The sequence below is a fragment of the Lethenteron reissneri genome, chromosome 64 (genome assembly GCF_015708825.2).
Source record: "Lethenteron reissneri isolate LAM-NWPU_2019-01 chromosome 64, ASM1570882v1, whole genome shotgun sequence".
Lineage (NCBI taxonomy): Eukaryota > Metazoa > Chordata > Hyperoartia > Petromyzontiformes > Petromyzontidae > Lethenteron > Lethenteron reissneri.
In genome coordinates this window covers 2,249,244-2,263,801 of record NC_083842.1, presented here as the reverse complement: position 1 = coordinate 2,263,801, position 14,558 = coordinate 2,249,244, and the positions used below count along the sequence as shown (strand labels likewise).

Genomic DNA, 14,558 nt, shown 5'->3' with positions numbered 1-14,558 from the left:
AGCCTCGGGGACCATCTAGCCTCATATTCCCATTGTTTTACCTTGAGTTTATGACTAAGGTGACGTGTGAGTAGGTCTGAACCGTGCCTAGTGGGCATCTAAGACAGTCTAGCGAAGAATCGGTGAATTTGACCCTCCTTTCATGAGTCATGTAGGTCCCGTATAGGAAGTTTAATGTAATAAGCGTCTATGATAGTGACCTAGGGCCTGCAGCCGGAGCCTGCCAGATGTGAATCCACTCGTTTTGGGGAATGTCCTGGTCCAAGAGCTTTTCCCAGAGCTTCATAATACTGGGCCAGATCTGGAACTCCTCTTTATTCATGAGGAGATATGCTTCTGCCAGTCTGTATTTTTTCCTTGACATGTGCACAATGGTCATAGTTCTTATCTGGAATTTGGTGATAGCGATTTGTAGGTACCTAACTAAAATACCTGAGGGATGTTTTCATGTGCCTGCATTTGCTCACAGGAGATCATCTTGCCGCCTTTAGTCCAAAGGTCGCCAACCTTTTTCAAGCCTGTTACTTTCCAGCTGGGCCACTTGATCTCCCTGTTGCTCATTCTCAGGGGTTTCCCCATAGTGGGGATCGTTATTGTAGGGGAGCGGAGAAGGAGATATGTCTGTCCTTGCATATCCCCGGTTCAATGCCCCTGGAGTCTGTCTTTGGTTGGGGAGAGGGAAAACCTGATAAGGGACCATGGGCTCACAGAATCTTCTTCCAATTTTTCACTAGTTCCACGTTCTGAAGAGTGACTGCTTTGTGATATTTAAGGAGGTCTGGGAGAGCCAGGCCTCTCTCGTTCTTAGACAGGTTAAGGTAATGGTAGCGTATCCACGCTCGCTAGTTTGTGGTTCCAAATGTAAGAGGAAATGCGTGAGTGGAGTGTTTTGAAGTAGGCTCTCGGCATCTGGGTAGGGACCATTCGTAGGTGGGCTAAAGGCTTTGGACGGACCATCATCTTTACCAGGTGGGCCCTATTATGAAGTGAGAGGGGGATATCTGCCTATGCCACAAGTGAGGTGGTAAACTCCTGGAACAAAGGTATTTAATGTGCATTGGGCACCACGGCTTATATCCTGACACATTTCCATATTCCCTTACTCGGGTCAAAATGGCAAGGATCGAGGTTGCTGGAAGGACATTGTAGGCCAGTGGTGGGGAACCTTTATTCTGCCAAGGGCCATTTGGATATTTATAACATCATTCGCGGGCCATACAAAATTATCAACTCTAAAATTAGCCTGTTATATTTGGGCAAACATTTAATTAACTCACCCCTAATGTGATGGCTGGAACTGCTTCTCTTTGGCGAGGCATGTGATGATGTTAGCTGGTATTGATGATGATGCTGCTACTCGCAACTGCTTTTCCAGGTTTGCTCCAAGATTTATTGAATTTCGAGTCCCGCCTGCGGTTGCCTTGGCAGGGCCACACCAAATCATTTCGTGGGCCTCATACGGCCCAGCGGACCGGACGTTCCCCACCCCTTGTTGTTGGCGTATACGTTTAGTTTGCATTCCACTGTCCCGATATGTATTTCTGACACCTATTGACTTCTCTGAATGCTTTTGGCGAAGGGTCCCATAGCTAGGGTAAATAACAGTGGGGAAATGGGGCAACCTTGCCTGGTGCCTCTGCTCAGACAAAAGCTTGGAGATGTTAAGTAATTTGTAACCACGGTGGCCGAAGGGCGGCACAAAAAGAGTTTTCATTTGTCAATAAAGGAACCGGGAAGGTCGAAATTGCCCCTTATCCGGAATAGGAAGACCCAGTTAATTCTATAAAAAGCTTTTTCTCCATCCAGGGTAAGGGTGTAGGCAATTAGATTGTCCTTTGTAGCGAAATTTGCGGCGTTAACCAAATTCTTAATCTTGTCAGCCGAGTGTGTTTTTAATTAAGCCCGTTTGTGCTCCTCCAGTGATTGCCAGGGTGGCCTTTTCTAATCTGTTTGCAATAATTTTTGTGAATAGTTTGTTATTCGAGTTCAACAGTGAGATGGGCTTCTAGGGAGGGGGATTTGGCTCAGAAGGTATCTATTACCGCATTTGTCTGAGAGTCAGACGTATATAGGGACTCGTATAAATCTTAAAAGCGCACGTTTATTTATTCCATATTCCAGCCCTATTTACAACCAGAACTAAATAGTTATTAAATTAAGATAATTCGAGCCACAATAATCACATCCACAATCCCTGTTATCCACAGTCAGATTAATTTGTGTTCCTTCCAGTGACAGAATTGCACAATTGTGTATTTTTTTTTACTTTTACTCAAAAACACTAAAAACATCTTCATGGTATCCCTTGTGCACTTACATCTCGCTCGCTTCAGAAAGAATGCATTTATTAAAGTGGGGAATTGTGCAACTGTGGTTTTAGCAGTTTTTTGCTTTGATAATTATTTTATGAGGTTTGCTTCATATCCAGGAATGGACTAAGTAGTATAAACAAAACATTAACGAATATTACATGTTATCTATTACAAGACGTTTGAACAAAATAGAATAATTATTGGAGGGACATAGCTGGAAAATTTAAGAATGTCTATTTCTAGGAAAGTTCATGAAGGCAAAGTATGCAAAGGATGGAGGAATATTTATTTGCAGCATGCAGATGTACAATCTTGAGCAATACTAATTAATTAATCACTTGCAATGAGAAAAATTACACATTTTTCAGCAGCCACTTAACACTAACGACAACACTCTGCTCCCCAATGCAACGCAAGTTGTGGCTCACACTGCAGATTTAATCTGCAGCTGCCAACAAGGTTTTAATTCCCGTCGTACCATCATTTCAACTCGTACTACAGATCCAACCTGCAGCGGCTTCACCGGTCTCACAGGTGTTCCGCAGTTCCACTGCGAGTTTGACTCTAAGCATCCTCGCAGATGTCCTGTCATTCCATTCCAGATAGTCCCCGAGTTACGATGGTTTCCGACTTACGATATTTCGATCTTTACGATAGCGATTGTGATACGACAAAATTGTAAAATATTTTACATTTCGCGCGGCAGGCAAACGCAGTAGCGTACGAGGTACGATACTGTACGTTGGGAAGCTGTTGGGATGTACGCATCTCCCGCCTTGTGTGATGCAGATGGGATTGTTTCCTGAAAAAACTTTCTATTAAATTGCAGTTCATATAGGTAGACTCAGAATTTACCTTGTTTTTTTTACTTTACATTTTACTGTGCAATACAGTATTGTAATTAAAAATACATACAGTACATAGTTTATACAGTACGGTACTGTAAATTGCTCTGTTTTGCTAAATTATCGCCATTCTTTAAGACTCCTGGGTAGGCTCGGCCATCTTCGACTTACGATATTTTTTACTTACGATGGGGTCGTCGTAACGCATCTCCATCATAAGTAGAGGACTACCTAAAATACCCTCAAGTCTTGTAGCTGACTCAATCATCTCTTAGGTATCCCAATCTTCCACTGCTAGCTTAACCAACAATTGTTTCATAGCTGTCACACGGTGGTACTGCTAGCTGAACCCACGATTGTTTCGAAGTCGTTCCAGAGTTCTGCAGTAGCTTTACTCATGGTCATCTCACATCATCCAGCACATCTGTCAGCTCTTTCTCGGGGAAAGACCCTTATTGTAATCCACATCTTCGGAGACTCGCTTGGCCAACCCCTTCCACTTTATTAAAAACATATCATATTGGCTTTTGGGAAAATGGTATTTGGCAATGAAAAGCAACTTACCAACATTAAATTAATGCATGCTGCCTTTGGAGGCGACCTTTGATATTTCCCAGTAATCCAGGCGGCCTTCTGAGATAACACCTTTATTGGCAGATGTTACTTCGAGTAGATATTTCTTAAAATAAAAAAATTCTTAGTTTTAGTGTCTTCTGAGAGTATTTAGGCATGATCAGTTTTAAACATAGGAAACTCCTTTGAACGTAGTCTTCGAGTGAATGAAACAGGAAATGTATTTTCCGGAAGACATCATCCAAACGAGGCCATGAGGTGCCGTTTACATTGAGGGATGCCACCTTGTGAATAACGAGGTAGGCTGTTTTAGAAGAGGCTGGGGCTTGCTGATACAATCCTCCACTGAAATTACCTGGGTAGACCAACTGAAAACTTCCTGGGGGTTACACCTGACCTGTCTTGAGTTAACTGGGACAGTATTGAGCCACCAGCTGTCAACCCCAAGAGCTCTACCATTGACTTTAACCTGTCACATCGGAGGTTTTCTGCAATTGTCCTGCCTGGAACCATCTGGAAAGCCTGACCTGAAATGATCTAAAAGGCGGCGCTGAGAGCACCACCTCTCATTAGTATCTTACGCTATCTCGTCTCTATCCGGAGCACTGCGGCGTCGGTGCCTGGAGGTACCTCGAGTTACCTTGAGATTGCTACATCATCATGGGGACACCTGGACTTACCTGGACAGTGCTATCTCATCAAGTGTCTGGAGATACCTCATGAGCGCCTTTAGGTACCTGTAGTGAGTCCTACGAGCTCAATCTCATCATTACCCAAGGCGATCCTATACTGGAGGACTGCGAGTGCAACTTTGAACTGGAACTTGGGGGATTTCGAATTTCCAAGAGGTGCAGTTTTCCAATCGGTGTCACGAGTACCCATGGGAATTTGACCATCATCCTCGAAGCATAGTTGTTGTGAATAGCTTAACCCTTTCCAGTTCTGAGACGTCTGCAAGTTGCAATGTGGGTCCTGTTCTCACCGCTGAATCTCGGACCGCGCAAGCGGTTAGCGTTAATTGTATTTATAGAGTCATAGTGCTGCTGTTTTTAAAGACATTGTAATGTACTCACTGCAGAGAACTGTTGCTACATGACTTGATCTATGACAGCTGGCGCCATACTGTGCCACACATCCTCCTGCCTTTCACTGAGATCAATGTGCTCTCATTATGAAGTCTCAAGAGGCAATTGTCGAGTAGTAAAATTTACTCTGAATCTTGATCGTTAATACTGATTATAATCAGTGTTGTGGTTTCATAGAAGTACTTAGTGACCATATATATATCGGTTTACCTAGCTGGTAAATATGAGTATTCGAATTTGCTGGGAAAGTCATAATTTAACAGTGATGTGGATTACTAGAGATACTTGGTGATCTAAAGTCATTGTGCTTTCTTGCTTGCCTGGCTAACAAATCTGAGTACTAGACCATTTCTTCACCACGGTGTCGTGATTTTAACTGAAATACACACAGAGACCAGACTAATTCATTTATTGTTTCAATTTTCATTGCATTAAAAATGTACTTTGGTGTCATAAATGTTTTAGAAGTGTTGACATGGCTTCTTCTTGTGTGGTTTGGCGGACGACTGCTTTGGCTGTGCTGGTGGTAATCTGAGAGGTGATCGGTTGGGTCATTGAGGCATTGCGTTAAACATTCCCGATTTCACAGTGATAGACTGAAACCGATCCTTAGAGCCTGCGATGACCTATGGATCACAAACAGGGACATTAACAAATAACATGGAACAAAAACTTTAAAGTTGGCAAAGCAGCATGGACAGATGCATTCTCGGGATTCCACTGTGACAGGACAAAGAACACGTGAACTACAGAGGTTAGAGACATCATATCGACTGTTAATGTGGGTTTAGACAGGACACGACCCAAAAAGGGATGATGGTCACTGATTGAGTGGATGTCAACCCGGATGGAGTTATCACATCAGCGCGGTTGCAGGTGCTAGGCCGATGGTTATATCACAAGACCATGACAGATGGAGACATCAGCAGTGGATGTATCATGGTTATTGATAATGTTGAACGATTTTTATAAAATTAAAACTAAAAGTCAGGCCCTGTAAATATGTCTGTTCGAACCTATTTCATGGTGATTGATGTGCCCTCCATGGGAACATTCACATTGTAACATGCTGCGTGTTTTGAACGTTTGCTTATGCCAATTGGTGCTTTCATTACGAGAGTTTAACCATATTAGATTCTTAATTCTATGACTTTGAAATCAATATTTGCATACATTTGTTATCAGTTTATTGATAATAATGATCAATGTATTCATAATTTCTGGTTATCCTGACGAGGATTGCATGTGCATGTGTGGACGGGCCTCTCTTCCTAACTGGGCCGGTAGCCTGATTGGTTAGTGTGCCCCTGCGTTGCCTTATCATCAGTGTTTTATCATCCCATCACCCTCCACCATGGTACACTGCAAAATTGAGGGTGAAAAAAACTCCCGTCCATAAAGCAGAACATGCTTGAAGAAAGTCCGGCCTCACTATTCATCATCAAATATTTAAAGAACAACTTAGTACTTATCATAACATTGCCTTGGCTTAATCCTCCTTCGTTGCTGGTCGCATTGCAAATAGTGATAACAATCATCGGACTTTATTTTCCTGTATCAGTCCACTTTTGAATAAGAACCAAATGTCATCTCCCATTCCTGCTGATTTTTGTACTAAAGTTTTTTTACAATAAAATTACCATCATCCGGTCCAAATTACTTTCCTGCTCATAGCACCGAGACTGCTTTGGTAAGGGTGGGCAATGATTTCCTTTTGTCAGCAGATAAAGGCTTTGCCAGCCTCCTCATTCTGATAGATCTAAGCACGGCATTTGAATCTTGATCACGAGGTTCTTCCTTGAGTCATTGGAAGTTTAAATGGGGATCTCTGGCATTGCTTTGTTGTGGTGCCACTCTTACTAAAGAAACGTAGATACTTCATCACAGAGGATTGCTTCAAGGCACCAGTTAGACCGGCTCTCCGTGGTGTTCCGCAAGGATCTGTGTTTGCACCATCACTTTTTACCATCTACATGGCACTATTGGGTGCTCTGCTCCGACATCTTGGCTTATCCCACCATAGCTATGCATATGGGACTAAAATGTATATCTGTTTAGGGCCAGACTATGCAACAGTATCTTCTGCGCTATCTGCATCACTAACAATCAGGCAATCGGAGTCGGTAGATATATTTAAGTCTGCTTTGAAAACCCATCGCTTTAAAGTGGCCTTCCCTCTTTAGTTTGGTCAGTTGCCCTGGTTCTGTTTTTGTTTCCTGCTTTTCATGCATTACGCATTGGGATCCTAGGATGGAATTCGCATTATAAATGTGAATTGTTATTTCATATTACGTAGGTTGTGTAATAGGAACGGTTAAATCCGTATGAAGAGCCATTTTTCTATCTTATTTTAGTCGGAAGTGGAGAAATGCATGTAAATTATGGTATAGCCTAACAAAAATGGCATGCAGAAGTGGATGACCAAGGCTATGTCCAAAAGTCAAATTGTAGGTTACTATAAAAGAAGACCTTGGAGTGACAATTGGCTCTTTACCCTTCTATCTGGCAACAAAACTGACACCTTTTTACAAGGAGTCATGTTTGCATAGACCACAATACCTGCAGCCATAATGCAAACAAAAAACATAACTCTGATAATATATGCACTGTCCTTGAAGTTGATTGGTTCCACACCCGAGACAGCTTTCCTTAGAGCCTAGTCTCACATGGTGTTGGACCAGATGACGCCAAAAGGCGCACAACTCAAAGACAATGCACCATCAGAGTATGAGAGCTCGGGGCAAACATCTACACTATGGGGACCTCATTTGCCAGTAAAAATATGATAATTGGTTCTTTACCCTTCTATCTGGCAACAAAACTGACACCTTTTTTACAAGGAGTCATGTTTACATAGACCACAATACCTGCAGCCATAATGCAAACAAAAAGCATAACTCTGATAATATATGCACTGTCCTTGAAGTTGATTGGTTCCACACCCGAGACAGCTTTCCTTAGAGCCTAGTCTCACATGGGTTGGACCAGAAGACGCCAAAAGGCGCACAACTCAAAGACAATGCACCATCAGAGTATGAGAGCTCGGGGCAAACATCTACACTATGGGGACCTCATTTGCCAGTAAAAATATGATAATTGGTTCTTTTCCCTTCTATCTGGCAACAAAACTGACACCTTTTTTACAAGGAGTCATGTTTGTATAGACCACAATACCTGCAGCCATAATGCAAACAAAAAACATAACTCTGATAATGTATGCACTGTCCTTGAAGTTGATTGGTTCCACACCCGAGACAGCTTTCCTTAGAGCCTAGTCTCACATGGTGTTGGACCAGAAGACGCCAAAAGGCGCACAACTCAAAGACAATGCACCATCAGAGTATGAGAGCTCGGGGCAAACATCTACACTATGGGGACCTCATTTGCCAGTAAAAATATGATAATTGGTTTTTTACCCTTCTATCTGGCAACAAAACTGACACCTTTTTTACAAGGAGTCATGTTTACATAGACCACAATACCTGCAGCCATAATGCAAACAAAAAACATAACTCTGATAATATATGCACTGTCCTTGAAGTTGATTGGTTCCACACCCGAGACAGCTTTCCTTAGAGCCTAGTCTCACATGGGTTGGACCAGAAGACGCCAAAAGGCGCACAACTCAAAGACAATGCACCATCAGAGTATGAGAGCTCGGGGCAAACATCTACACTATGGGGACCTCATTTGCCAGTAAAAATATGATAATAGGTTCTTTTCCCTTCTATCTGGCAACAAAACTGACACCTTTTTTACAAGGAGTCATGTTTGTATAGACCACAATACCTGCAGCCATAATGCAAACAAAAAACATAACTCTGATAATGTATGCACTGTCCTTGAAGTTGATTGGTTCCACACCCGAGACAGCTTTCCTTAGAGCCTAGTCTCACATGGTGTTGGACCAGAAGACGCCAAAAGGCGCACAACTCAAAGACAATGCACCATCAGAGTATGAGAGCTCGGGGCAAACATCTACACTATGGGGACCTCATTTGCCAGTAAAAATATGATAATAGGTTCTTTTCCCTTCTATCTGGCAACAAAACTGACACCTTTTTTACAAGGAGTCATGTTTGTATAGACCACAATAGCTGCAGCCATAATGCAAACAAAAAACATAACTCTGATAATGTATGCACTGTCCTTGAAGTTGATTGGTTCCACACCCGAGACAGCTTTCCTTAGAGCCTAGTCTCACATGGTGTTGGACCAGAAGACGCCAAAAGGCGCACAACTCAAAGACAATGCACCATCAGAGTATGAGAGCTCGGGGTAAGCATTTACACCATTTTTGTTTGCATTATGGCTGCAGGTATTGTGGTCTATACAAACATGACTCCTTGTAAAAAAAAGGTGTCAGTTTTGTTTTTACTGGCAAATGAGGTTCCAATGGTGAAGACCTTGGAGGTCAGGTCTTGACTGGGATTCAGCAATTGTAAGTTGTGGTGGCATGCATGGCCGTGATGGTTATTTAAATTAATGTACAGAAAACCATTACTTAACTAAATGTTGCTTTAAGATGTTTCAATTACAATGGGCAAGTGCTTCGCGTGTTCACTTTTGAAACTAGAAGAGTGACCACCATAATTTCCATGTTGGCTTTTTAGATGATGTACGCGGGAGCATGACGAATCAACAGTTGGTAATGACATGGTTTGTCTTTTCTCAGACACAGTACACACCACGCCAAGTGTGGAAGAGGCTCCCATTGGGCCAAGTGCTGTGGAGAGGGATGCGACCCATGAGGAGGAGATCTGTCGCTCAATGTCAGTGGGGCATATGCGACCATCTCAGACCTTCTCCAGTTTCGCCACGCTGAGTACCCCAACCAGCCCACTGGACAGTTCTACTGCTCCACTGCTACCACAGAGTGGTATGCTGATGTGTGAGAATGGTTCACGTGGATATGTATAAGTAGTTTTTTGCATCCTTTCACTGTAATCATGATTTCAGTAGCCGATTTAAAAGAATGAAACATTCGGAGCAATTCCGTTAGACTGAAGGACCACATTTACACTTAACCTTTTCTACTTCTCTCCATCTTCCACAGCCTTTAACACACAAAAAACAAAATGCATTTCACATTAAGTGATGAGGCATTCATCTTTTTGTACCCACATTTTACAACTTCAGCTGTAGCTCTTTTATACATTTTGTTTTATCACCAATTTAAAGAAAAAAAACTGTTTGTGTGTCTCTGTTTACAAGTGAGTGTAATTTATTTTGCTTGTGTGTGAACAGTAATGAGCACGGTTTATTGGTACATTCTCTACAGGCACAGCAGGACAAGGCGCGTCTGTGCGGACAGCTTCCGTGGGGCCTGTGGGGTGGTCACGCTCACCCCTCCCCGTCACCGTGCCTAGTGCCCCAGGATTGCTCGAGGCCAAGCATATGCTGCATGACACTGATGATGTGAGTCCAACTGCATCATCAAGCAGCTGTTTTGGTATTGCCTGCTTCAGTTGTGGACGTTGTGGGGTCGTTTAGATATTTTCATTCCAGTTAATTAACTTCCATTTAAATCAATTCACCTACATTACAGTTAAACATGAAGTGCCATTCGTTGCAGCCAATTAGGGCGAGAGAATTGTCTAGATTTTAGGTAAACGTGCTAACTTGCATATTAAATGATTGAGATATAGTGCCTATTAGGATACTGTATGTATATTGTACCATGTACATACAGGATTTGTGTATATGCCCACTAAGGAGATTAAGCAATAGGTTGTCTCCTGTGTAGGAGCTTGATGGATTGCCGCATTTTAAGATTGGGACGAATGATTGACTTGATGCCGTTATCAGCAGTGGCTTCATATGTTCATATGTAATTACACGTGTGCATGTGTTTGTATGTGGAGTGGTAGTGTAGCGGCTCATGCGCAGCACTATGAACCCGGCCACCTGAGTTCAATTCCCGGTCACAGCCAACACCAGTGACGATTATATGAACTGGTCCTGGGCCACCCCTAGGTCGACTCGGTCTCAAATGAGTACCTGGTGTGGTGTGTAAGCATCACCACTGGGGAGACAAAGGCGGCCAGGCATGGTGCTGGCTACCCACCCCTCGTGTGCCATGCCAGCCTTCATAGGTGCTCGCGAACAGCACTTGCCCCCATTAGTTCGTTCAGGCTATATGGGTTAGTGCATTGCGCTATGAATCTGGTGACCTGAACTAAATTCATGACCATGGCGATAATATCATTGACGAGTGATATCTGAACTAATCCTGAGCCGACCGCACGTTGGCCCAACCTGACCTTGTGCGGCGTTCAAATATCAGGAGACAAAGGCAGCCTGGTATGCTGCCGGTCACATCATCCTCCTGTTTTCCTTGCCAGTCTTAATAGGTGCTTGCCAACAAGACTTTCCCAACAATCTATGTAGGTGAAACGGGATGTTATTTTTTTGCTTTGTGTATATATGTAGGTGTGTAAATGAAGCACAGATAGTTTATATATCAGAAAATCTTTATTGATATTGCTACAGGGGAATACAAGGTGGATGGATTTGAGATGGGTTGTGAGGGCAACAACATTGCAGTATGTCAGACTCCATCCACAAAATCGTTAATTTTCATAAACATTCTCGGCAGCCCATGCCAAGGGGTGGAATGCAAGACATCACCACGCTGTAACATTTGAGAACAAGACTCATAAAGCCACAATAAGATAATTTTAGAAGGATAGCACGCACTTGCGTGCTGTGTCTGTCGTGTTACCGTGTCTCTATTAATAGTTTCAGTAAATAGTCAAAAACAATATTGAACAAACTGGGAAACACAATACTCTGCGATCAAACACCGGTTCTTACCACGCCCATTCTAACGCGTCTCCTAACGACACAGGCTGATTGCCAGCATACACGTTCAAGATGCTAGGATGCTGTAACTTAGAATATAAAATGTTTAAAAAATGTTGCTAAACACCCGCAGTAAAATTGCACAACACTATGAATGTATTCTGCTAATGTTACCGCAATCTTGTCCATCTCCCTTGTTGTAATGGTATGAGTTTGGCATTTTACCAACCATCCTCTTGTAGCTATTCCCCACCTCATAATGCAGCTTCCCTGAATTCCTACATTTGAGTTTGCTATTGTTTTTAAAAGTGTACACAGTGATACTACACACTCCTGTTTACCTTGCAAGGCCCCGCCATTTCACGGCTATTTTAATGTCTGCTAGGAAAATCTCTGTATCCATTACTTTCCCCTGCTACTTGATGTTTGTTGTTTCTTTGAGTCTGGTGATTTGGCTAAATGAGCTCTAGCAATCCTTCAATATGTCCTCTTCTGAAAATTACGTGCTGCTGCTGCTCTCTCTGGATCTTAAACCAATATATAAGCTTTTACCCCTGCTCTTACCAATGCACCTTCTAGTTATAGAGAAATTATTTCTGGGTGTTCAACTTTTATTATTATTCTTTCCAATACTCGGTCCTATTCTGACACATTTGTTCACATTCATCTTTGAAATTAGACTTTGTCAACTCATGATCTGTATTACTTTCCCTAATTTTACCTCTTCTTTAAACATTGTCATTGCTCACACGGATTTCCTTACTTTTCAGTTTATTATGTCTCTGAATCCCAGTTGTAACATACATTTCAACTACTGTCACATCACAATACCTAATCCTGATAATATAATTTGCCAAACTTGTTAACACACTTCGCATTCGTATTGCTAATATGAATCCATATCCCTGATTGATGCTCCCCATCCTTCAACCTATTTGAGTCTGACAGGTGATCCATGATATACTAATCGTTCTTATAACTGGACTTTTCTGTGTGTATCCACAGCAAGACACAACTGATGACCTTAGTCTGGAGATGGCAAGTCTGGAAGGTCTCATGAAGGATCTCAATGCCATCACTTCTGAATTCTAAAACGCAGTATCAAATCATTTTGAGTTTCTGCTGCTGAGCAGAAATCAACGTTGAAAAACTTTCTCCTCTCAGTCACACCTGGATTTTGAAAATGTCATTTCTACATGGAACTGGATGATGAAGAACGTTGCAGGGGCTTTGAATTTTTTTTTGTATGTTGGGGGAATGGCAATTGGAGCTCATTTTCAAGAGAAAGAACATCTCCTGGATAGATGAGTGGCTGTATGACTCGAAAAGATTGCTCTCCAAGCTGTGTAGAATAGCAGTTTTCTTGGATTGTAGCGAACCTAGAGAGAATTTTAATATTTTGTTAGTTTTAAGGTCTACTTTGATATTGATGAATACCATAGTTTAACACACTCAGGCTTTACTTAAAAAAGTGCAGAAAGTTGCACAGGTCTACAGAGTTTTCTGAAATTAAATAAAAACAAGAGTTATATGTATTGAAAAATATTATTTCGCCGACATACATTTTGAAGGTTTTGGAAACGGCTTGTATTACATTGTATGCATTTGATTACCGCAGGATAACTGGAAAACTGCGAGACTTTCATGGTAAAAAAGTCAATGTAGCCCAATTAATGTGTTACATGTTTATTTGTGCTAATTTGTCTGAATATTTATAATATTTTTTAAGAACTAAATGAACGTGTCATCTCTTACACATGTTTATACAAACTGAGCTGGACATCAGCCTCTCCTGGGCATTTAATTACTTTGTGCAACTTTGCATATGATTGTTGCTGAAGTTTCATGTATGGAGTTCGGTTATTTATTGTATTTTATTTTAAAAATGGATTGCAACATTTTCCATGTTTCTTTACATAAAAAATATATGAACCAAATTGAATTGGCCTTTTTTTATTAGAATTTGTAACATTAATCAGCAATACATAGTTTAATTAAAAATGTCTTTAAAAAAAGTGTTTTTGTCTAATATTTAAGTGAACTGTTGTATTTTAAGACGTAGATTTAGTCAATGGATTCCAAGGCAACACTTGCAGGAATAAATCTAAGGCATATTTAATTTCCTTGGACTGGGACACACTTCTAAAAATACTTTTTCATGACCCTCACCCCACCACTTATGTGAAATGTACTCCTAAATAACAAAAAACGCAACACAATCATCAATAACATTGCCATAAAATGAACATGTGATTTGTGACAGTTCGTTTAAGACAGTGTTTATTAACCAATGTGCTGATTTTGTGCTGGGCTTGCACCACAGCCAACACGACATAAAATAATTTGTTCTGATAGAAACTACAGACTAAGCGAGAAATATAATACTTGAATATAGTGACAGTGCAACCAGTATAGTGACAGGAAAATATGAGACAATGCATTTTCAAAAATGTGTATACTTTAAACACAGTGCATCTGGCAACAGTGTAGAATATAGATATTGATTCTATCAGGGCATGTGAAGTGGTTTCAAGACAATAAGAATTTGAAGGTATTGGCAACCAGATATGGGCATGCTAAAAGGAGCGTGTGTGTTTTTTTTAAGAATAGAAAGGCATTGAAATGTGCACCACGTTGCTTGCTAAGGCCCGGTGTAAACAAAACAGCTGCATTGTGGAGCCAGGCTTGTTCAACAATATCACGTAACATTCATAGCACAGGTGAATATACTGTATTGTTAGGGGTCGTGCTAAAATGTTTACTATTTGAAACTCGATGTTCTGACATGGGGACCATGTGTAAACACGGCATGACCAGACAAAGTATTGTAATTGTATCCGTCTCATCACACAAGCACCCGCATACGCTTTATCCGGGCCGTGTTTGATCACGGGCATGCACCTTGTATAAAGTAGCACCACAATTCGCATCGTCTTAAA

The 14,558-nt window shown here is 41.5% G+C and overlaps 1 protein-coding gene across 1 annotated transcript in view; it reads left to right on the top strand.

Annotated features, from left to right (window-relative positions):
* The window catches only part of LOC133358962 (neogenin-like), a 244,621-nt gene extending 230,347 nt beyond the window's left edge, over positions 1 to 14,274 (top strand). The window contains 3 exon segments of the mRNA XM_061577335.1: positions 9,491 to 9,694; positions 10,097 to 10,233; positions 12,625 to 14,274. Of these exon segments, the coding sequence (XP_061433319.1) occupies positions 9,491 to 9,694; positions 10,097 to 10,233; positions 12,625 to 12,711 (428 nt within the window). The 3' untranslated portion in view covers positions 12,712 to 14,274.
* The last annotated feature ends 284 nt before the right edge of the window (positions 14,275 to 14,558 follow it).